We start from the raw sequence: 25113 nt of genomic DNA on the forward strand, positions 1-25113 counted from the left end.
TGGGTGGTACGGGGCATGGCCTAAACAGTGGAAGGGGCAGAGCCTAAGCACAGTCCAGACTAGCAGGGGAGCAGGGGGGACCCTGATTGGCCTGCCCAAGAGAAGGCCTTGTCCACTCACATGATAACCAGTTAATGGACAGGCTCCTCTCCTCCTTGCCTGCATGGGGACCTGGTAACCTATAGTGAAGGAGGGGAGCAGCCTGTCTATCAACTGGTTACCATGGCAGGTGGGCAGAACCATCCTCCTTTCATAAGTAACCCCCCGATGACTTGATGGGGCCTGGGCCCAGTACAGGAGGGCTGCCTATACTACCCTATTAGTGGCCCTGATATATTAAGAGTCCCATTGGGGATGCTAAAAATCGCTGTAGTAGTCCAAGCTACGTAGAGTGATATCCATGATCTTCCAGGTGCTACTCCAGTGGCTACCCCTCTGCACACTGAACACTGGGAGTCGCTTTCTTGGTACCTCCACCATTCAGAGAATGCCTTGTATCTTCAATGAAATCAAGGTGTTCTCCAACTGGACGAAGTGAAGAGGAGTGGTACAACTTCACTGTGTAATGCACAGCATAGTATATACAGTGCAGGTGTCAGGACTGTGCAACATATAACATAGCATATACAGTGCAGGTGTCAGGACTGTTTAACGTACAGCATGGCATATACAGAACAAGTATCAGGACTGTGTAACATATACCACAGCATACACACTGCAGGTGTGTAACGGATCCTCTGGTGATCTGAGCAGTTTGGAACGGATGTCACAATTGCAACATCCGTGTCCGTCTAGTTTAGAATTTACTGGACCTATGTTAGATGTATGGGGTGTCAGGTGTAAATGGACGTGCCGTTTACATCAGATTACGCCTGATCTGCCATGATCAGGTCTACAGAGAATACAAGGTTTTGCTTATATTTCACATGTATTCACTTATGTGTTTAAGCAAAGGATTCATTCCTTGTTAATCTTGAAGACGAGTTTCTTAGCTTATACCCTTGTACAGAGTTTCAATATGCAGCTGCTTGGTTGAGGCAGCTATAATCATATTATCTGGTATTATGAGGATGTTTGCAATATTTCCAGATGCTTCTGCTTTTAACTGGCATTATCCCCATGGGATATTAAAGGTACCCTGAAGTGACTCCAGATCCTCAGTGTAGGAATAAGGAAATGCTATTATTTGATTTCTTTGCCCTCTTGCATTTCACCAAAACTTCCAATTTGGTACATCTTTAGAAGGCAGCTCAATAGCACCATTTGACACTAACATAGTGGTGGTGGGTTTAAAGCAAATGTGTGCTTTGCCCACTCAGGGCAAAGAAACAGGTTTACTTTAATAATTCATATACACCATACTTATTTATTTAACAGAGCACAGATCAAAATCAAAATAACATCAAAATAACATCACCAGGGATTGGCTTTGGCTTTGGAAATTGATACATTTCTCTGAATTGTTTGCTCATGTTGCCCTGCTTTTCTGAAAACTATCCTAATTTAACTTTCTTCTAGCAACACCTCTTCCAGGTGGGTACATGGGTACTCTCACACTGTGTCATACAGCTTCAAAACGTCTTTACTTGTAGCATACTACAATGGTTATTGTGTCACCCTCTGCTTATTTATAAGCATCAGTTGTTCACAGATATAGTAGTAACTTCTCCCAACACCTCCACTTTTTATTGAGGTTCACATGCAATATTTTGGAATTTGGACATTTAAATTGCTCCATCTCCATCAGATATTTACTCTCTGTCTGTTAAATGTCCTTTGGGAAACAAAGTATGGTCTTCTTGGGATACTCACAATGCTAGCATCCTTTTATGACTGCAGATGTAATCTTGCACATGACACCTTTTTCTGTGTCCTTGTTCTGACAATGTTATATTGGCTGTTGTGTCTATGGTAGCAGCAGATTGTGTACTGCTTTTATAACCATTTTCTTATCTTCCTCTAAAGGCTGGTTGTAGCATCATGAACAATATGCACATAAAACACTAGACACTTTAGCAGAATCCAACAACACGCAACAACATTATGAGATTGTTTGTTGCAGTGTACAGTCAGCCTTGTTTTCTACTAGAAAATGAGTAGGTTGAATTTGTTAAACTTGTCAGTATTGTTTCTCTTTAGCTTAGTGCAATGCTGGGGTTTCTGGCTGTTCACTCCAAGGTTGTTTTTTTGTTTTGGTAGTTGTTTAAAGGAGAACTATTGGGAGAATAAAATGTACTCTTCCCAATAGTTTGAGCTGGTGTGTGACCCTGCCGCTGCTGGCTCTATAGATCAATCACAAACCGCCGATCACTCAGATTACGGCTCCTTATTGTAGAGAGTGGTGACTGTAAGTCACCATCCCTGCAGGGTTCCCCCCTCCCCCCTACTTATTCCTCCATCGCTAATTGGAGGGACAGATGGGGAGGGGCTGGCTCTAGAGAGGCAGAGCCAGCTGTCAATCAGGCAGCAGGGTGGATCCTGACAATATTGTCAGAATCTTTTCCGGCAGCAGCACCACTCTGTATTTTCAGAATATAGCAGGAGGTAGCCTGCTATTTGCTAAGTTTGGGTCAGATTAGTAAAATTAATAAATGTACTCCTTTGACCCAAAAGAGAACTAAAGCCCAAAAAAGGTTTGGCTTTAGTTATCTTTTACACAGATGCACAGATGAATACTTATCGAGTACCAATGGGCCTGGCCTCTATTGATTCTTTACATCCTGTGGCTGGGAGCCCCATAGAAGTCAATAGGGAATGTACTGTGCAGGTGTGGCCAAGAGGAGGAGACGTCTGGCGCAGTATGTTGACAATCAACAGAGGTCAGGGCTGTAGGAACTCTGTAAATATTCATCTGTGCATGGGGAAAGAATGGTGACCTCACCTTACAGGGGTCTAGAGCAGTGGTTCTCAACCTGTCTAACCTCGGGACCCACATTTGTCCTTTGTCATCAAGTCACGACCCAAGTCGCACTGCAATGGAATGCACGGAATTAGGGTACACACTACAAAAAAGTTTTTTAAGGTCCACCCAGTCTCCCTTCCTTACTAGAATTGGAGTTAATCCTCAGCCTGGGGTCCACTGTAGGCTGCTGTGCTGTGACAGAGCTCCATCCATATGTGCGTTGCTTGTACAGCTCCCTTGCATGCCCTGTAGAGGTTCCGGGAGCCAGAATGTGATGTTACTCCAGTCCCGGCACCTCTATAGGCCATGTGAGGGAGCTGAAAAGCAATGCATGTATGGATGGAGCTCCCTCACGGCCATAGCCCCAGCCCACCCCACCTCAAGCTGACACTCTGCGCTGGGCAGCATATTTTGAATGGCTGCTTCGCTAGAGACCGGACAGTGCTGCGCTAGAGGGAGACAGAGGAGCCTCTCACCTAGAAAAGTGAAAGGCATATTGTGACCCACTGAACATGAGGTCGCAACCCACTTTTGGGTCACGACCCACCAGTTGAGAACCAAGGGTCTAGAGGATAAGTGCTCTTTGTTTTAAAGTACACTTATGCTTTAAGGTTTAGAAGTAATTTAGGGTCCTGACTGTAATGTCTGAGTAGGGATGGGCTCGATGTTCGAGTCGAGCAAGAGTTCGACTCGAACATCGGCAGCTTGTGTGTTCGGCGAACACACGGACTATCAGGGCGCCTGGCTGGCAATTCGCCCGCCAAGCGCCCCACAAGGCAATGCGCACTGAACTGTGCCTTGTGAAGCCCTGATTGCCTAACGCTTTTGCCCCTGACCACAGGATTGTAGTTTACAGAAGGTAGCTTGGATGGAAGATAACATGGTTTGTATTTTCAGTTCAATTCACAGGAAATGACAAGAACACTGGATTTCTTGCCAGAGCATGTATCTTCTGTATATGCTAAAAATGTTCTTAATGTTCTCTGGATAATCTGTAATATATCACTTTTTTATTCATGGGTTTAAAGAGGTGGGGCTTTTTAGGTACCAAGTGACAAAGACCAAAAATTACCACATGATAAAACAAGAGTATTTTATTATACAAAGGTTAAAAGATGTTTAAAAACAGACAAGATTGATCTCCAAATAACCATTCCAGAGTTATAAAGTGAAGCTAGATAGCCATAACAAACATATTTGATATAACATGTTCTCGTATACAGATGCCTCTTCTTATAGCCGTAATGGTGAATCTCTCTCAACGCGTTTCGCGTTCCAAACGCTTCCTCAGGAGATAGAGGAGATCGCTCCCAGAGAGTAATCCGTGTGTGCCCAGCCAGACCAGCAGAGCAAGGGCCCAAGCATGCCCAAGGACAGAGAGGACCTCCCAATAGATGGTAGGGAGAGGGTGATAAGCAGACAACAGTCAAAAGCTGAAGGTTCTCAAAAGGGAGACCCTAAACCTGGGAGGCACAAAGAGCACAGTCCGCAATCACCTCCGAGCCGCCAGTGTCCACAAGGTCGCTGAATAGCTCCCCCATATGTCATGGGGATGAGGAGAGGTGGTTTCTAGTCCAGAAGAAGGGAACTAGGCAGGATTGACAACAATGGTTGGGACTGGAAGTCACAAATCGATGGTTCATAGAAGCTGGTAGCTCAGAAGCTTAGGGCTGGTAAGGGGTCATTTGGGTTTTCACGTCACCTGTATTGCTAATTTATTATATGATGCTTTGAGTTTTTACAAGCTACTATAGAATCACGTATTCATATAAGGTAAAATAGCTCAGGGAATTATAGTAAAGCGTACACTTATAAGCTTGCAGTGAAACACTGGCATTGGCCTAGTTTATATTTAGCAGGATATTTCCACAACACAACACAATGCAGCATATTGGTGAGAATGAGCCCCATTAAGTGGTATAGACAGAAGAAAAAAGGCCAGAAAATCTGAGGACTGATATGTGGTTTTAGATACACCTTTCTCCACAATACTTACTCTCTTTTTTGCTGCATACTCACCTTGTCGTGCTCTAGGAGCCTCTGTGATGAAAGATGGCAGGTCCTGTGCCAGAATGTATGAATCATGGAGATCCCAGCGCCAGAAGAGAATGCTTTGTGGTGTAAGGCAAGGATACAGAAGATAAGGCTCTTACGGTCTGTGAGGATGAAGGGCAGAGATACATGGCTGGATTTATATTTCCTTTTCCCTAGGCCAACTGGCTTATGTCTCTTTTCTACACTAGTAACTAACTTAGAATTACCCTAAAAGGGTAACTTATTATAGACACAAAAGGCGTGCTGAGGCAAAGAGGCAGAAAGAGACAGTGTTCTCCTATTCTAGTAGATCTAGTTCTAGGTGTACAGAACCAAACATGCTGTGTATGTGGCTGTGTGCTGCCCCTGCCTTGCAACCCTAAGCCACAGCTGAAAATGTGGCCCTGGAGAGACATAAACAGCATACATAAATTCCTCGATTTGGCTGAAAGAGGTGGGCTCTGCAGAGTCTCAGGTTGGCCTCTGCAGGGTCACTCTTAGTTGGGCTGTGTGGGGTCTCAGGTGGGCTGTGCAGGGTCTCCGTTATGTGAAGGGTCTCAAGTGGGATCAACAGGATCTCAGGTAGGCTCTGCATGGTCTATGCTGGGCTCTGCAGCAATGAGCAGCGGAGTGATCTGTTTTTCGGCTCTGAAATCAGAGCCAGAAGGGGCAGAGCTGAAGTGAAAGAGGGCATGGGAATGTGTTCTGGAGGTTGGTCCTTTTTTTTTTTTGGGGGGGGGGGTGGGGGGCAATAAGAAATTTTGCTAAGGGCCCCTGTGATTTCTAGTTATGCCCCTGATTGAGAGATTACAATCTGTTAGTAAGAGATACTGGTGGAAGAGCTAAGAATTTATTAGACTATAAGTGAGCAATAGAGAAGGTGGAAGTACATACAGGGTACAGGAAAATGAAGCACTGGATTTGAAGAGATTATCATCCATTAGGGTATGAGGAAAGGAAGAGCGTATAGTCTGTTATGGCATATGAGAGCTAGACAGAGGGGTTTAAATCTTTGCTTGTCGCCACCATAACTTTAAAGTCTAACTCCAGCCATACTTTTATTTCTAATTCTGGATACAGTGGGGAAGTGTTGATGAGGAATTTCTGCTTTCTTTTAATTTTATTTCTGTCTTTGACCCTATTGAAGAGATTTTTCTGTCACTTCCTGTCCTTGAGATGCCAATACAAGAAATGGGGAATGGGGAGAGGGGTTGCGGTTATCACTGAGAGAGGAAGGCAATGCAAAAATAAAACATTATCAGATGTACTAACCCTTCCCCTCTCTAAAGATGGCCACACACCTATACATTATCTGCAGATTTTCTATGGTCAGAAAGAAAAAGTGCAGATTCCTCCATTTATGCCACTGGGCCATGCTTCATTATCTTGCTAATCAGCCCACGCTGGCTCTCAAAACACCTGAACAATGCCTGCATCCAATCAGATCGTTCAGGTATTTTGAGAGCAAGCGGGGCCGACTAGCAAGATACTGAAGCTTGGCCCAGCAGGAGATTGCCCCATCCACACAGTTTAGCATAGATGGAGGAATCTGCTGCACTTTTTCCATCTGACCACAGAAAATCTGCAGATAATCTATAGGTGTATCATCAGCTTAATACAAATGTTTTATTGGTGTATGTTCCAATTTAATAAAATTCCCACCACTTCCTGTCCCAAAAGTGAGAGGCTTTAACCCTCATCTAAAGTTAAATAAAATGTTTGGGATGGAATTGGGCTTCAAAGGTGGAGCAGTACTAATTACAGGACTTAACTATTCAAATTATTTAATTAGGATAACAGCTCCATCAGCTGCCACATTGTGATTTCAAAGCCGATTCAGTGATCATGTGTCCACAGACATGTGTGGATGAAATTGTTAACTGTGCAGCCTCTGATCACATGTGCAAGATTTCTTTTAAAATGACCACATTGTTATTTCATGAGCAACATTGTTCATGAAACTGACGGTTCCCAGTTCCACATAATGTTCCCTCCAGTGTTCCTGTGAGCAGTTGTCTGCCCCTGACCCTCGGGGATCTTTGACAGCTCCAGCATCCTATTCTACAAGTTCAGGGTTACTTCAAGACCTGGGCTCATCTCTAAACTCTCCACTTTTAAGCATGTGGTCTGACACCCATCTGGCCACTGATGATATGCACTGTTTCCTACAGAGTGCCAATGTTCTATGCCTATAGGAATGGCCTTTGTGGAGTGCAGTGCACTAACAGAGTTTGGCTGCAGCAGGATCAGAGTGAGTTTACTAGTTACTACAATGGAGACATCACAGGTCTTGTTGGATTGCCCCCTTGATTGTCCACATCAGCCATGAAGTTGTTGGGGGCAGAGACTACTATGGAGTTAAGTCTCCCCCAGGGGAGATCAGTTGATCTGACCGTCATCTCTTCTCATCCCTTCACGATCCAACAAAAAACTATGAGGCCCATTGACACCTATATCTTTATCCAGAATAACACCTGAATAACAGCAGCACCCTTTAGCAAAGGTTGGATGTGGCACTTGCCAGAAAGGGAAGAATTACAGGGTGGTTGGAGTTTAAAGCTAAATAGTGATTGGGTGAATCTGCCCTAGCTTGATTTGCTAAGGGTTCCATGAATATGGTGTAGGTGAACTTAAAGCAGACCTCCAGGTAGTTAAATGAACCCTTTTAGATTGCAAGCTCTCATGGGCAGGGCCCTCCTTACCATTTTGTCTTGTATGATAACGTCCTCCTCATATTGTTAAGTGCTGCGCGAACTGTTGGCGCTATATAAATCCTGAATAATAATAGTAACCCTTGCAGCGGGGCTACCCACACACTGCTAGAGGTAAGTGCTTGTTTTGTTTTAGGGTCTAAAATAAAAAAGATGTACTCAACTGAGCTTTGATCCTGTGGCAGAGACCACTCGCCTCTCTCCCCTTTCTGCTCTAGCTGTGGAATGTTCCTTGGCATCCTCATGTCTAATAGACTGTATAGACGTGATGATGTCGCAGGTCATTAGACCCCTGGAGCCAAGCTGTGGGGACTGTTTTATCAGCGAGGCGGGACAGAGGATCGAGTGAGTGTATCTTTTTTTACTTTAGACCCTAGACCAAAACGAGCGCTTAACCCTTGTAGTGCGGGGGTAGCCCCACTGCAAGAAATAATTTTTTAACTGCCCAAGCACTGCACCTATTGCATTTCTTGTATTGTTTTTGTTCAGCCCACATATTGAATGAAAAAAAATATAACAGTGTATGGCCAGATTAAAGCAGAACTCCGGGATGTGCAAAAATGAACACTTGCAGTGGAGCCACCCTTGCACTCCAAGGGTTAACTGCTCATTTGGGTCTAGGGGATGGATCAAAGAATATATACTTACCTGATATCCTTGATCCCGTCTGGCTGCTAGACCGGTCCTTGCAGCCTATTGTCCCCCAGGCCCCAACGGTCTGATGACATCATCATGTCTAATGCAAGTCCGTTGACTTGCATTATATGTGAGGATGGGGAGGGACATACCACAGTTGGAGCAGAGGGAGAGAGGTGAGCACTGACTGCTGCAGGATTGAGGAATGGGTGAGTATATTTTCTTTATTCCAGCCCCTACACCAGGGGTAGTCCCACTTTAAGGGTTCATTTTTGTACATCCTGGAGTCCTACTTTAATCTGGCCATTCAAACTGTGGACTGAACAAAGTGTTTTTCCCCATAGTTCTCCTTAGGGTAACGGGATGACACAAACTAGCGTCCTCCCGTTACCCTAAGCTCAGTATATAGGGAGCTACAGCTCGCGGTATACTGAGACGCCGCAGCCGGAGCGGATCACGACGTAGATGACGGGATCCGCCCAGCTGCGTGAGTGACAGCTGGCTCTGCCTATCTAGAGGCAGAGCCAGCTGTACCCGCCCCCTCCCCCGTCCGTTCCGCCAGTCAGCGCTGGCAGATCGGAGCGGGGAGAGGGGAATCCAGCCCTCCCCCTGTCACGGCAGAGAGCCGTGACAGGATCGAGAGGTGAGCGAACCTGGTATGTGTTCGCTCACCTCCCGATCTACTGAGCCGACCTGTGACAGTCTCATTGTCACGGGTCGGCTAGAACTATGAGGTGAGTGGAAATCACTCATCTCATAGTTCTCCTTTAAAAATACATTCAAGTAACTATTAACAACAATGTATCTTATTTCTGTATCACTCGGCTGAAGATCCCCAAATCATCTCTGAGCCCTAGGAGTTCACACCTAGGTGGCACCGTTTTTGCGTGTTGTGCACATTTGTATGCACGTTTTAACGTGCGTACATGAAGACGTGTGTTTTGATTGGCAGCTCATAAAACATTGTGGGCAATGGAAGAAAGCGAGTATAAACGCGCAAAAACGCTCACGAAAATGTACAACATGCTTCTGTTGCGCGTTTTTGGGCATTTCCAATGAAGTCTATGGGGAGGAAAAGCGCTTTTAACTGCCCAAAGAAGCTTCTGTACCTTTTCAGGCGTCTGGCGTTTTCCTGCTCAGGTGTGAACCAGGGCCATTACAAATCATGGGATTTCTTGTGTTGGGCAGTTAAAAGCACTTTTCGAACAGCTCAAAAACGCCTAGGTGTGAACCAGGGCTGAGGCCCCGTTCACACCAGGGCGGTTTGGCCTGCACTAAGCTGCCGACATGAACGATCCCATACATTCCTATGGGGACTGTTCATGCAAACCACCGGCCACCCAAAATGCTACCCTCAGCACGTTTTCCATACGGATTGCAATGGAAATGCGATGATTAGTGCGTTTTTGGGCGCTTTTAATTGCGTGTCACCGCTGAAACGCAATTAAAAACGCCCTTCCAAAAATCATGCGGAAGCTGCGCTGAAACGCTTCCGCCCTGGTGTGAATGGGGCCTGAATTTGTGCTGACGCTGTCCTTCCTTCTGGAGGGTGGCTACTTTTGTTCCCCATGGCCCCTGTGTGTGTTGTAAAGTAGCCATGGCTCCAAGCTCGCTCCAGAGATGGACTTTGAATTCAATACAAATATGTAAACAAAACGTGAGTGTAGTCTATTATGGGAGTGAACTTGGAGCGGTGTCTACTTTACAACAGACATGGGGACCATGGGGAACAAAAGTAGCCACCCTCCAGAAGGAAGGGCAGTGTCAGCACGAATTCAGAGAGGATTTGAAGACCTACAGCTGAGTGATACACAAATAAGATACATTTGTGTTAATAGTTAAGGTACTTGAATGTATTTTTAAGATTTAACTCCTGAGTTTAGTGCCACATTAAGTTCTATTGGTACAGCGTGGGGCAGTGCAGTTGTACCCTGTGGCACCACGCTGTGTCACAGGGTTGCTTTTTTTGTCACCACACACCATCACAATGCCATGGTGTGAACTGAGCTGATTTAGGCAAACTGTCCCCAATGCATCTGGTTAAAACTTAGAGAATCTGAAGCCAGAACTGTGTTGGATACAGTTGTGATGAAAGTGGCCATTGTATAAGAAATAAAAGAGGTGAAGTTGTCTTAGAACTCCTCCATGTTTGCACCCAGCACAGAAGGAATTGTGTAATAAAGTCCTGCCTGTACATCTTCTTGTGGCAGGCTGACTGAGGGAGTGGAGGGAGAGGCAGGTAAATGTGTGGTGACACAACAGGTCCCTGCTGAGGGAGTGGCGGGGGCGGGACCAGCTGGACTAAGTTGGCAGGTCAGCCATATTGCAGCCAGAGGGGAGTAAAGGAGCACCGGGGCAGAGCACAGCAAAGGACAGGGCACCTCGGGCATCGACTACCAGGGACACAGTAAGTATGGTGTCTGATGGGCGCCTCCTCTGTACTGCGTGTTTGTCATAGTAATCCCGGCGATCCATGAGGATAATGCATACTTGTGACAACAGGTGTTAGCAGGATTAGTACCCCTGGCAGGAGCGGGCACAGCTCAGCCCGCACACAAACTCCCTCACACTGGCACCATCGCCTCAAGAAGATAAAGTTGCATTTACCGAGCGCTATCAGACATCGTGCGCTGAGATTGCTGTGGGAGATACTGCTGTAATAAACGTGTTTTAGCTTCTTATGTACGAAGTGAAATGAGCTCTGCTACTGCTAGCTGCAATCTGGGCACAGGCTTGTGAGGACAATGCAGGGTTGTATATGACAGTATACTGTAGGGTGACACTCCAATGACTTTACCTGATCCAGGTGTCTTGTGCAGTGGATGGCAGCTTCTGGGCTGCTGTGATCTAAGAAATCCCAGGACAAATAGCTTTTTATAGTGGCAGGATTCAGGAATGACTTGGTTAAAAGATCAGTAGAAGCGTTCAAAGTGGCAGAACGAGTTAGAGAGCCAGACAGGTAGAGGTGGGGCCGCTGCGAAGTTTAGGGTCACTCGCCTATAGAAATGTTCACTCTCAGCAGAGAGCTCAGGTTAAAAATCAGGGTCATTCACCTGTCGCTCCCAATACCCGTCAGAATCACACGCCTACCATTTTTAGGACAGAAGGTAACCGCTTTAAACAGACATGTGCCCAGTGCCTCTGATTGCCAGCCACTCCCGGTTTCTGGTTTGAAGAGATTTGTCCCTTTTAAAATGTACCTGATTTACCTTATCACGTGTACTGTTTATTTCTTTGATTTGAGGGTCAGCCATTAACGACTTGGAACAGCAATTATAACACCTAAGATTTTAAAGTATGGAGGCGATTTACTAAAGTATTTGTGACACTTTTCTGGTGTTGTGGCCGTATTACAAAGTCCTGCGCCAAATTCATGAAAGATGCGGCACAGCCTTCTTGTTTCCGAGGCGTGCAACAAATTCTTATGTGACACTTTTACATTCTGGCGATATGGCTGTGACATATCTGTGATCAGGGCCGGATTTCCCACAAGGCCAACCGAGGCCTGGCCTCAGGGCAGCAGGGGTGTGGAATTCCTATCTCCCGAGGTCTAGGACATGCAGTCCCGAGCGCCGGGTGGGTAGTTGTTTTCTACATTTAGCTCTGCTATGGGCAAAAAGGGCTAAATGTAGAGCGGTGAAGCCGTCACTCGTTTTGTACAAGTGATCTCGGCGATGTTGCCAAGATCACCCGTATGCAGCCTGCATACAGTGGGGTGCATTGAGGAACCTGGCATTGGGGCAGCAGACAGAGTAAACCCGACCCTGTCTGTGATGGAGGTAAATAAGACTTTTCCATGTTGGAGTAAATTGTGTCCCATGGGTAAAGTTGGCCATACATTAATTGTTTTATCTCAACCAGCCCAGCAGGCTAAATGAGAAAAAAAATCTTGACTCCCCCATCCACACTAAACAGAGTGGACGGCAGAATGCCCCCACCCCGCACTCAGACAGCAGATGGTATGCCCCTGTCAGAATACCCAAACGATGACTGCAGCTGATTTGCCAACAGTTTTCCCCCTTTAACAAAATTCGATTAAAAAATGCGTCCCTCAGGGCCACGCAGTGCTCAACCGAGATTTGAGCAGAATATGGTCAGCTTAAGACTGAGACAAAATTCTGTCTGAGGCAGTTCTGCCACAGATTCATATACACCAGGTTTGGGCAAACCCAAGCCCTCCAGCTGTTGTGGAACTACAAGGCCCATGAGGCATTGCAAGATTCTCACAGACTTCCAGGTGCAGAATGGAATTTGTAGTTTCACCACAGCTGGAGGGCCAGAGTTTGCCCACGCTTGATATACACCTTATCGCCAGCTGCATAGATCTGTCGCAAGTTGCACCGGATGGGGTACCGAATTCTAATGAGCGTACAACACTGTTTATGAAAATGTTTTCTATTTTATTACCACCTAATGCTCAGATATTCCCTGGAGTTCATAAGAGTGTCACAGACGCCCAATAGACATCTGTCTCACATCCGTGCAACAAACGGCGTAGATTGCGACAGATTAAAGTATTCCTAAAGGCTAGGTGTTTTTCACATTGAATTCTCTGCATTAAGGTAAAAAATGTCCAGTACCTTTCTGTAACCCCACACTTACCTGTGGTCAGTCTCCTCCGCCAGGACAAGGAAGATACTCGTTGTTAACCAAAATTCCTGGTCCTGGTAGAGGGTACTTAGGGCCGAGGATAGGGTTGCCACCTGTCCCGGATTCACCTGGACAGTCCGGGTTTTCAGTCCTCTATATGCTGTTTCTGGGTTTCAGGCCAGCTGAGACCCAGACACAGCACATGGAGGACTCAAAACCCGGACTGTCCAGGTGAATCCGGGACAGGTGGCAACCCAAGCCGAGGAGTCATAGGCTCCTTCTGCTGTCAGTCAATGTGTGACTGTGGGAGCGGGCCGCATGGCTTGCCGCAAGCTGTGTTTGTCTATGCATGCACACAGATAACTGCGGGAACGTGAACGCACAGGTTTCTCCTCAGCAGCTGGCTAGCTGATAGGGATATATGGGGCTTAGATCCCCCAGAGGAAGTTCTATAGGCTTGTCACTGTCATTGCAATGTAACATATGCTCCTTGTTTCAGCGAGTAAACAATGTTTATGGTTTTTTTGGTCTTGGTGAACAAGAAGGCATGCACACTTTTATGCATTTTTCTACATTTCATAGCCGAGATAGGAAAAGTCAATATGCAATTATTTATAAATATCCTGATCAGCAGCGTGTGTAGATGTTTAAAGAGTTTATTGTGTGATTTGCACTCTGACCTCATTCAGTCTGCAGGTCTGAAAGGTTTACATGCATCATTATATACGGAATATGTTTAGATTTACGGGTGTGGTTTAAGTGACCTTTTAAAGGTTGCAATTGGACTTTCCTCCGCTGGGTGAGGCCTTTTTCTTCATAGCTACTTCAAACTGCTAGCATGAGTTATGATTCACACATCTTACCCAAGAACATACAACAGGCTGATTTTTCCGAGCAGATCCGTGTGTTCTGTGTGCTATATTATACATTCATTGTAATTCCTTTCTATTTTAGGATCTGCTTTAATACCGAGCCTGGAAATTACAGATTTTTTTCTTTGCTGGACAAGTTGAGAAAGACGCAAACATGCCAAAACCGGTAAGAATGATTTCGTAATCCCAGTGAAATGTATTCAAAGTAATGCAATGAAGAAATAATTGCATATTTATTATCTACAGTAGGCTGTTAGGATAAGCACAAACATTACGGCAACCACAAGAACGGAGGTGTTCATTTACAACTGTTTGTTTGGATTTTCAGACCAATCAGAAATAAGCTGTCACATACTGGGGGGAATTCATGAACATTGGAGCAGATCGTTTTCTTATGGCAACCCATCAGCTTCTCTCTTCAGTTTGTTCAGTTAAGCTTTGATAATGAACCAGAGAAGCTGATTGGTTGCCATGGGCAACTGCTCCAGATTTTGTCTGCTCCAATTTTTATGAATTGTGGGAATTCATAAATATTGGAGCAGTTGCCCATGGCAACCAATCAGCTTCTCTGGTTCTACTACTGTATGTTGCATTGTAGGTTGAAAATGTTTAATTGCTGTCTTGTTTCTATGTGGTGGATGTCTCTTTTATGGGGATTGGTTTTGAGAAGCAGTGATTGATTTTCTTGCTTGTAGAAGTGCATAATTGTAGACCACTTGTAGCGAGATCCATCTCGATCCATCCATAAGATAGTGATACTTGTGAGTGAATGAGCCCCTATTCATCCCTGAGAATTTTGCCACATGTTTCCCAAAGCTCAACAATGATCCACATGAAGAGTCCTATTATTTGCAATGATGCCTGTTCACACGTGAGCATTGTGTTGCCGGTGGCTCGTAGCTTGAAGCTTTCTGGCAGAATCATGCACTTTTGGACCCATAGACTTCAAAGAGAGCATCTGAAAAATGGGAGTAACATGTGTTTTTTGCAAGATGTTTTGCCTAACAATGGTCTCCTCCACCTAATAACTAGCTTTCAATTAGCAAAAACAAAAACATTCTATCCTTTAAAACTGCATACAGATCAACCCAAAAAACACCTGAAAACACTCACGCTGAAGTGTAAAAGGGGGCTAAAGTGTGCATACATTGAACAGCTAAAGGAGAACTATGAGGTGAGTGCTTTTCACTCACCTCATAGTTCTAGCCGACTTGTGACAATGAGACTGTCAAAGGTCGGCTCAGTAGATCGGGAGGTGAGCGAACACATACCGGCGTTCGCTCACCTCTCGATCCTGTCATGGCTCTCTGCCGTTACAGGGGGAGGGCTGGATTCCCCCCTCCCCGCTCCGATCCGCCAGCACTGACTGGCGGAACGGAAGGGGAAGGGGGCGGGTACAGCTGGCTCTGCCTCTAGATAGGCAGAGCCAGCTGTCAGTCACGCAGCTGGGCGGATCCCGGCACAATTGTCGGGATCCGCATCAGCTGCTGCGTCTCAGTATACCGCGAGCTACAGCTCGCGGTATACTGAGCCTAGGGTGACGGGAGGACTCTAGTTTGTGTCCTCCCTATGGAGAACTATGGGGAAAAGCCTTAACCCCATAGTTCTCCTTTAAGCTTATTATTGCTGCTTTTACATTGACATTTTTCCTATCGTATTTCTCTCAATCCTTTTGTATTCTTGTCATCTTATCGTCATCTTATTGTTAACTAAGCAGAAGTCGTCACTTTGTTGAGGTGTATGTTTAAGGTTGTCCTTACTAAGAATACTAGTTTCCTTATTGTTCCTAGTTTTAAAACTTTCTGAGTCAATAACACAAGACAGGCGTACAGGTTTGGTAGTCAGAGTGATGTCATAACCCCTTCATCTACATAGTAGGAATGTTTTGTTCTAGATAGAGTAGTGAATGGTTAAAGCCGGATTTATTTTTGCTGTTTGTGTACCGTTCGGGAAATTTCCCTTCACTTCCTGTCCCAGAGATGCAACAGGAAGTTAGAGGAAATCTCCCAAAGCGAGAGGAATTTCCCTCTTAGATAGTTGTCACTGGAACAGGTGTCCCCACTGGAAGATTTCCCCTTGCTTTTTGTTCTGGTGATGAAAGAGGAATTCCCCTCTTAGATCAGTAAAGGGCTAACACCTTTGCCAGCTTATTTTTTTGCTGTTTTTTGTATCATTGGAGAAATTTCCCTTCACTTCCTGTCCCAGAGATGCAACAAGAAGTTAGAGGAAATCTCCCAAAGTGAGAGGACTTCCCCTCTTAGTGGTCCCCGAAAACAGGTGTCCCCATTAGAAGACCTTACCTTTTGATTTGGGGACAACGTTAACATTTTCTGCTTTGGTTTAATTGGTCACTGCTATAAAGAGAGGTAGGGGGTATTTCCACAACACGCAGCAATAGAAACTTAACAGAGGGTCTAACGCTTCCCTACACCATCCAAAACTAAAAGTTTTGCCTAGAGACACTTTAAAGCAAATGGACCAGCTTGGCAGCCAGGCAGCTAAGCTTAAGCTGGCCACCTACAGCTTGAATATTGGGCGATTCCTGCAGTAATCAAGCTATGGGACCACTTGGTTGGATAAAAGTTCATCTTCTGTTGAGGGAGCTGGGTGGAAAATGAAGTGACTGATCCAATCAGATGAACACATTGTTCGGGTATCCGGCAGTTGTGGGAGCAGCGGATGTTAATTACAAAGGCCGACATTAGGGACTTCTTTGTGCAAGCTGTATAGTGTCAATAGGAAGATCTATGAATTTGTGGGGCTGGACAAAAGAAACCTAACTGTGCGGCTAGCAGTTTTTCCTTTTAGGGCCCAATTCTGGCCAGAACGCACTGCCTCGCATTGCGGCCGGCTCACTTTTCAGTGGGGCAGGAGGGGGCGTGGCGGGCCATTTAAGTGAATGGCACCATAGCCACGCCCTCAATGCGATCACGAGGCACCGGTGCGATCAAAATGCTGCACTATTTTGACCGCACCGGATCGCAGACACAATGTGCCTTGCGATCCTGTGTGGTCGATCGCATTGCGGCCAGAGGGCGTGGCTATGTGCCATTCACTTGAATGGCTTGCCACGCCCCATCCTGCCCTACTAAAAAGTGAGCCGGCTGCAATGCAAGGCAGTGCGTAATGGCCAGGATCTGAACGGACTGTAACTGGTGTGAACCCCCCCTTAAACAGAGATTCCTAGCAAGGTGCAATCTGGTCTGTGTGCCTAAACCTGTACAGACCAATAAGAACTGTGGTCCTAGTAGATAGCAGTCAATCAGATAAAAGCTGATTTCTGAGTGACGGATATCGATTACCTCTTTCAGCTGTTCTTTGTAGTATGTTACTGAATAACCTAGTAAGACTGAGGCAACAATCCCTTTTAGAGTTGTGGATGGATCCAGTAAATGCTCTGGGTTAATTTTTACGTGACCTCACAAACCTGGAGTAGTAAGCAAAAAAAAGCTGTGAGCCTCTCATGCAGTTTAAGTGCTCAGTAAGTATTTATTAGCAGCAATAGGTGAACAGGTATTATAAAAGATGAATGACTCAGGAGTGCCGTAGTCCAATCATCCGATGGCCTGAAAACACCAGACTGTCACTTACTTCTGCTTGTGTCCATGTTCTAGCCAGCTCAGGTTCTCGCTTGTTTCAGATTGTGATTTGTGATGCTATGTTCCAGTAACATGATACTTGTTCTCCACAGTCAGGTGTGCAATGACTTACAGAGCGAAGCGACATTCCTGTCACATTGCAGCAGGACTTTTGTGGCACGTATTGTTGCTTCCTGATTGCTTAGAACTTATAATATACTTACAAAGAATAAAAAAGCTACCCCCCACACTGTAAGGGTTAACTGCTGTTTTTTGGCCTAGGGACCTGTGTAAAGGACTTTTAGTTCATTGTTTGGGACAATGGTATAATAAATGATAATCAGCATGGATTTAGGAAGGACCGTTCTTGTCAGACCAACCTACTAACATTCTACAAAGAAGTGAGTAGAGATCTGTATAGAGAAAAACCAGTGGATGTGGTGTACCCGGATTTTGCCGAAGCATTTGATACGGTACCATATAAACGCTTAGTACACAAGCTGAGATCTATGGGCGTAGATGAAATGCTGTGTACATGGATAGAGAACTGGCTACAGGAACGTGTCCAGTGAGTATTGCTAAATGGCTCTTTTTCACATTGGTCTAAGGTTGAGAGTGGTGTGCCACAGGGTTCTGTGCTAGGCCACATACTGTTTAACCTGTTTATTAGTGATCGTGGGGAAGGTGTAAATAGCCATGTTTCCGTGTTTGCTGATGATACTAAAATAGAGAGGGTAATAGACACGGACATTATAACATTACAGGAGGACCTGGATAAAATAGGGGAGTGGGCAATTATATGGCAGATGAAAAATAGGCAAGAGGAATACACATTAAAGGGAACTCCACTAGGGCAGTCAGAAATGGAAAAAGATTCGGGGGTCATTGTAGACCACAGATTGAATATCCACAGCACACAATGCCAGGCTGGGGCAAACAAAGCTGCCAGAGTACTGTCGTGCATTAAAAAGGGAATATACTGTAGAGACAAGGAAATAATTTTGCCACTTTATAGATCGCTGGTTCAGCCTCATCTTGAGTATGCGGCTCAGTTTTGGTCACCAATCCGCAGAAAGGATGTCCTGGAGCTGGAGAGAGTCCAGAGAAGGGCAACAAAACTAATTAAGGAGCTGGAGGACCAAAGCTATGAGACAAGGTTGCTAAATTTAAACTTGATCATGCTGGAAATGAGGAGACATGATTTTGATGTACAAAATATTTTGGTGGTGATAGCAACATCAGCAATAAACATTTACTGTAAACTCCCTAAAAAAGACTAGAGGCAACCACCTAAAGTTGGAGGAGAAAAGATTTAACCACAAAGGGCGTAGGGGATTCTTTTCAGTCAGAGTGGTTACATTTTGGAACTCTCTGCCACAAGCAATGGTATCAGCAGAGAATATTGATTAATTCAAAAATCAATTAGATACCATCCTAAGAGACTGTAACATACAGGGGTACAGGTACTCTTAAAAAGTAAGACCACACAGGGACTCGTATACACACATGCACGCACAAACACACACAGAGACACAACTTAATGGACCAACCTCAAATACTATGTATATGCTTGGCGTCCTCATATGTGACTCCGGGCTATGGGCCCTGCATTAGATGTTATGACATCAGCGGGCCTCTGACTGCAGAGAAAGAGGCTATGGGTGCCGCTGTTGTGGACTGCTGGAGTGGATCAGGTAAGTAAAAGCCCTTCACAGCATACCGGTAGACAAAAAAAGATGGTTAACCCCTGTAGTGCAGAGATATCCTAACTGCAAGGGTTGTTTTTTTTCCCCATGGAAATAAGCTTTGATGGCCAAATACTGTAGAGACAAAATTATGCAAAAATGTGATAAAGAACACACTTTACAAAAATATATACAAAGTGTGGATATTAGGGTTAAATTGGAAAGTAGTACAAAATGTTTACTCAGTAAAGTGAATTATGGGTGGTCTTGTAGAGCAAAGCTTTATCCACTTTGAATGCTGAGTTATGTGCAGGAAATTAAAGAAAAAAACAAACAGGATTTATCATGCACGTGGGGAGATGATAGAAGTGGTCACTGTTTCACTTTATTCATTATAGAAGATGTAGCATAACAAGTTAAAACACGTTTTGAATCTACCAGGGGACCAAGTGCATATAGCATTTAGTCCTGTTCAGATCTATTGTGTGGTAACTGAGTAGTGTGATCAGACAGCATACCCCCCCTTACCCCCACTGCTATCCAACCGCACTGCTCACAAGGAGATGTATACATAATTAGGTCCAATTGACAACACTTGTCTCTAGCAGCAGGGCATGTGCTACGTGCACTTGGGCCCCCTGGAGGTTTAACCAGGATTTTTAATTTATGGTGATATGTCTTTTCTAAAACACCTCCCTTTTGTGAGATTGTTGGAGAAAGTGAGTATTTGGCTATGCATAATAGAGTCCCAAGAAAATAATTAAGTTCAGTCAAATTAGTCTGTTGACACAAGAATTGTGGTTGCTTAGGTGTGTAAAGCAGGAAATGGGCAGAAGAGCACTGAGAATTGTGCCCACAGGTAGTTTGCATTAGATAATTGGTTTGGTGAACGGGCACTGTAGAAAAGCACAATGGCATAGTATACTGGTAGGCCACTATTTAGACACTCTCGGTCACATTAATATAATTCTTCTAAAGTCAGTCCACCAAGTGATATTTTAGTTGTAGGTGGAAGTTGTGGACGGAGTCAGTTTCTGACTTCTTATATGAATACTCCAATACCTAGATAGTTTCGGACTCTTCCTGTACACTTTGGGAATGGGATGTTATCCATTGTTTAACATTTTCTGACAGCTCCTGTTGCATTCCCTACAATATAAATACATATATTCACCTGGTAGAATGTGGACCCCTCCTAATGACCATAGCAGACATGCAGACCCAGGAACTTAACTGAAAAACAGTGGTAGCTTGGTTCACGAAGTTTGGCAAAACTTTGCTTCCGTTCGCGAACTCCACATCGGGTGACGAACACAACCGCAGCCATCTTCCCTGCTCTGACACATGGTCGTGGCTTCCTCCTAGTCGAGATTCGCAGTCTGATCACAGTTTGATTCGGTTTGCGACCAGAATCGTAGAACGAATGAAGTTCGTGAACCAAGGTACCACTGTATTAGTTTAAAGTTGACTGACCTTTTAATGTTGTTTTTAGTGTAGCAAAGACTGATGCAGCATAAGATGTCGGGTGTAAAGCTAGCCATATACCTTACAATTATCTGCAGATTTTCTATAGTCAGATGGAAAAGGTGCAACAGTTTCCTCCATCTACAATTAAAGTGACATTAAACCCTCAGATTTTTTAACCCCTTCGTGACTGACGACGTACAGTGTACGTCGCCAGCATCGGGGCTGTTTAAACAGACTCCCGGCGACTTTTGCCGCCGGGAACAATACTTTTCTGTAATCCATGGTAGTTTCCCTTCTCTTTGCAGCTCTTCCTTTTTAAATCCTTCTCTCTTCTCATGCTAGGGGAGAACTTCCCTTTGTAACTGTGTGGATGGAGGAATCTCCCACCTGCGCCAATCTGTTGCACTTTTTCCATCTGACTACAGAAAATCTGCAGATAAATTGTAAGGTGTATGGGCACCTTAAGAAATGTTCTTTTCTGCAGGCTGCAACAGAATACCGTAGACTTTTAATGAGGGTGTTTACATGTGTTCACGCTTTTGAGGACATTACTGACATTCAATCAATGCTGAGGTGTAACTCATTTTCCCAACAATAGGTTTAAACAGGGGCCTGAATGTTATCAGGGTTTGAAAGCTCACACAATGCACCTGTCATCAAAATAAGAGTTACGATTGCATGCTGACCAATGGAGAATTTGTTGTTTGTTCAAATAACTAAAGGCTTTTAGACAATGACACAATCCTGCAATTACATTCTAGTCACAAGACAGTCATGTTCTAGTGCTGGCTCTGAATCTAGTAACAACATACAAATTATGTGCCAACTGTCAGTAAGGTTCTGCATATGTGTAAGGAGAATGCATTTAACACCTATAGCCTTATGTATGTTCTGGGCTAATTGGAGAATGACAGGGTACATAACAGTCCCCTTCATTCTATTTAGTAAATCACAATAATCAACAGGAGTTTAAAGTGTAACTGCACCTCCTTGTCATCTTTTTCATTGGCCTGCACTTGCTCACTGTAATCCCCATTCAATCCTATGGAAAGTTCATACTCTTACAGATCTCTCTTAATGGAGAGCTTGGCAGATCCAGAACAGATGTGTAAAGCTGGGTATACATGGAGAGAATTTGGTCAATTCTTGATAAACCGGCCAAAATTTGTTCAGTGGTTGGCTCCCATCCAACAACCTTAGATGAAAGAATAAAGGGAGCTGGGTGGAAGCTGTTTGTTGAACAGTGCCTGCATCCACCCAGATGAAGCACTGTTCAGGTTTTGTGGCAGCTGGTGGGGCCAACTGTCAAAATTGCTGAAGCCGCATTAATTTTGTTAGACTTCTTTTGTTCAGCTTTCAAGCTAAATGTGAAAAATCTAATAGTGTATACCCAGATTTAGACTGGCACGAGAGCTGGAGGTAAAGTGTGACTGCACTGAAAGTAGAGTTACGCTTAAAATGAACTTAAAGTGTATCTTTATCAGGGATGAATATGAAATTCAGGAGCCAGTCTGTCCAATCCAATCCAGCAGGATTTCTCTAGGAGCCAGCTCCATTGGCAACAACTAAAGAAAACCTGAAACATTAGGTGCCAGCTGTAATTTTAAGGATTATTGGCTCCAAATCTGATGTATACCTAATTTGTTTTTAATTAGAATGGGTCAGGAGCAATTTGTGAAGCTTCCATCATGGGATTGTGGCAGCAAAATAAAAATATGTACATATTAGTAGGGCTGCAACAACTAATCGACATAATCGATTATAATCGATTATTGAAAAAGTTGTCAACTAGCTCCACACTTTGTTTCTCCTGCCCTCCCTAGTCATTACTTACCAGAGTCCTTTAGGTCTTCTCGTGCAGATTTCTAGTGGCTCATCGATTTATGACTCCATGAGGAAGAGAGTAAGAGCCATTAGTTGCCGGTTGGAGAAGACTCCTATGCAACCTCCCCTCCCTCTTCCCCTCTCACGGCCTTTAGTTTATGTTATCTATTTCAAAAAGAATGTTACGTTTTTGTTTACACTTAAAACCTGAGTTGCAGTGGCTAGATTCATGATTATAGTGGTTACATATGGATTTTAATAGTTATACTGTAATAAAATTGGTTAGTATATGATTTATTATATAACCAATAATAAAGGCAATGGTCAGTTGAATTCCATTTAGTACCCGTGTTTATCCTATTAGCTTAACTGATATATGAATATTGCCTACAATCCCATGGGGAAACGTTCCTTGTCAGGTTTTATTGTTATGCCAGGGCCCCGTTAGAGAGATTTCCCTTCACTTTTTATTCTGTTTCATCACACAGGAAGTAAGGGAAAATCCACAACAGGGTAACCTACAACAATAAAAAGCTGAGAGAGGTTCTAGTATTTCCCTACTTGACTTAAAAAAGCAATATGACGTATGTCTGTATTGCTGTTTTTACCACACCGGAAGTGAAGGAATGTCTCCAACACCAGAAAAAACCTGTCAGAAGTTCTAATCCTTCCCCACTCAATCCAAAACTAAAAATAAAAGTTTTGGTTATAGATTAACTTTAGAGTCAGCTAGTACGCACATTAAACCTATGTTCAGGAAAGAAAAAAAAATATGCATACATATAATTTAATTATTTTGCAGAGCACCCTGGAAACCCTGATGGGAGGGGGGCACTCAATGAACACAGACCACATCCTACTTCGAAGCTAGCGTTCTGGCATGCCTCGCCCCATACAGCTCGCTGTGCCATGTGCTAAGCCTTTCTTGTTCTCACTCTCAGAGCATGAAGCCAACTATTTTATAGAAAGCTCCCTGGTTCTGAGGATCAAAGAGTTCTCAAGAAGATAAATTAAGGTGTGCACAGGCATCTTATGAGTACTTTGTGCAAAACTCATCAAAAGTCACTCTACCAGGGGGACCTGTTGGCAGTTCTTGAATAAAATTTACCAATGCTTGGATGAGTTTCTGTGCAATTTTTATTTTCCTTTTGTGAAGCTGCAGTATACCTCGGTGTTGTAGATTATGGCCCTGCACCTGTGCGGAGGTGGATATGAGCTGGAGCCCCTTGCATCTAATGTTGATTGCTTTAAGTCCCTGAGCTTAGATCTGTATTGGTTAGTTTTAGTACAGGTGCATTTAAAAGTTGGGGCTAAATATCTTCTAGTGTTCAGTACCAGTGAACTGTGGAATCATTCCAGTTCTCTGTATTCTCTTCCTGTTTGTCATTCTACAGACGGATGTTACTTTTCCTTATTTTGCACCAGAAGTAAGCAGATTTAATAGATGCCCTGAGGTACTCCTATATTCATTTTGCCCGGTATGACTGAGAGGCTGATTCTGTTTCTTGACCAATCAGTAATTAATTATTTAATTGGAAGTTTTGCAAATCTTTATTTATTTGGAAATATATCGCTGATGGCTAGGTTGCTAATTTTTATGAAAATTTCTAGTGGTTCATAATCTGCTGGCTGAACCAGTGGTGGCTAAGACGCTGCTAAATCTGTGGTGGTTCTTGCTATGGGGGGCATCAAGTGCGGCCCCTGACATCAACAAAGGGCTGCACTTATTATTAGATAATTGTAAAGCCACAGAAAGCTATTGAAGACTGCAGGCATGCAACAGGATTGCAGATACACCTGTCGCTTGAAATAGTCCCTGAGCTTCTTTTGTCGTGCTGATCAGGTCATTATGCTCCATAGACTTCAATGGAGATGCGCTGATCAGTGTGTTTTTGCGCGATTCCGCACTTATGCGCATTTCACCAGCTGAGCCTGCTTCTCATTGGTCAAATGAAAACAGGCTTTAAAAAAACACGCTGAAATATGACATATAAACGCCTGTAATACATGCTGAAATGTGCAAAAACGCACTTAAAAAACTTGCAAAAACAGCGCTGAATTGCTGCAGCCCCGGTGAAAATGGGGCACAATGGTGAATGTTGTTTTCATTCTGGAAGCTTCATTCATTCCAAAGTCATATGTTAAAATCTAATACAATTTCAAATGAAATTCTCAAGTCAGTGATGACATTATGAAATGTTCTGACCAGAATTTTTTGTATGAACGTTTATACAAAAATCTACCAGTGTATGGCTAGCTTGAGAAACACAGATTACAGTCTGCAAGGGGCCCCAAGGGCCACAGGTTGGACACCAAGGTGCTACATCTTCCATGTGGATGCAACACAATGTTTGATACTGTTTATTGAAATGGTGACTGTTTTGGACAAGAAACTATATATTGTGATGACGGTTCATGTAACTCCAGGCAAACAGATGAATGCATGTGAAATAGTTGCTTTTGTAATCCACATTCTTCTGCCACAATACATAGCCAACAATCTATATGGTTCCACTGTGTTATTAGCCTAAGGGAACAGTTTAAACATCATATACAATTGTAGAGAAATGTGAACATAACCAGCAAGGAATAAAAGCTGTCCCTGGTCACCTGCATTATGTTCTGTCAACAAAAACAAATTAAAAACATCACATAGCTTAATTGCTTTTAAGAGGACGCATCTGGTTCTTGAAGATGACAGTTAATAGTCGTGTTTGCTGGAGCTTGATGTAATACAGAGTCAACGCTTGTGTTTTGGTAATGGGGTGTTAGTAGCTTTCCAGTCATGTTTCATAGATGCCAAACACTGTTTTT

The 25113-nt window shown here is 44.0% G+C and overlaps 1 protein-coding gene across 2 annotated transcripts in view; it reads left to right on the plus strand.

Moving 5' to 3' along the window:
- Window positions 1-10572: 10572 nt before the first annotated feature.
- EZR (ezrin) overlaps window positions 10573-25113 on the plus strand; it is an 80201-nt gene continuing 65660 nt past the window's right edge. Inside the window, exons 1-2 of one of the 2 annotated variants that reach the window (XM_018564428.1) lie at window positions 10573-10690; window positions 13828-13911. In XM_018564428.1, coding sequence (XP_018419930.1) covers window positions 13900-13911 — 12 coding nt within the window. In that variant the 5' untranslated portion in view covers window positions 10573-10690; window positions 13828-13899. Of the gene's footprint in view, window positions 10695-13827; window positions 13912-25113 lie in introns of both variants that reach the window. The other variant, XM_018564429.1, reaches the window with a different exon arrangement.

This window comes from Nanorana parkeri, unplaced genomic scaffold, assembly GCF_000935625.1.
Source record: "Nanorana parkeri isolate BGI_ZX_2015 unplaced genomic scaffold, ASM93562v1 scaffold750, whole genome shotgun sequence".
Classification (NCBI taxonomy): Eukaryota; Metazoa; Chordata; class Amphibia; order Anura; family Dicroglossidae; genus Nanorana; species Nanorana parkeri.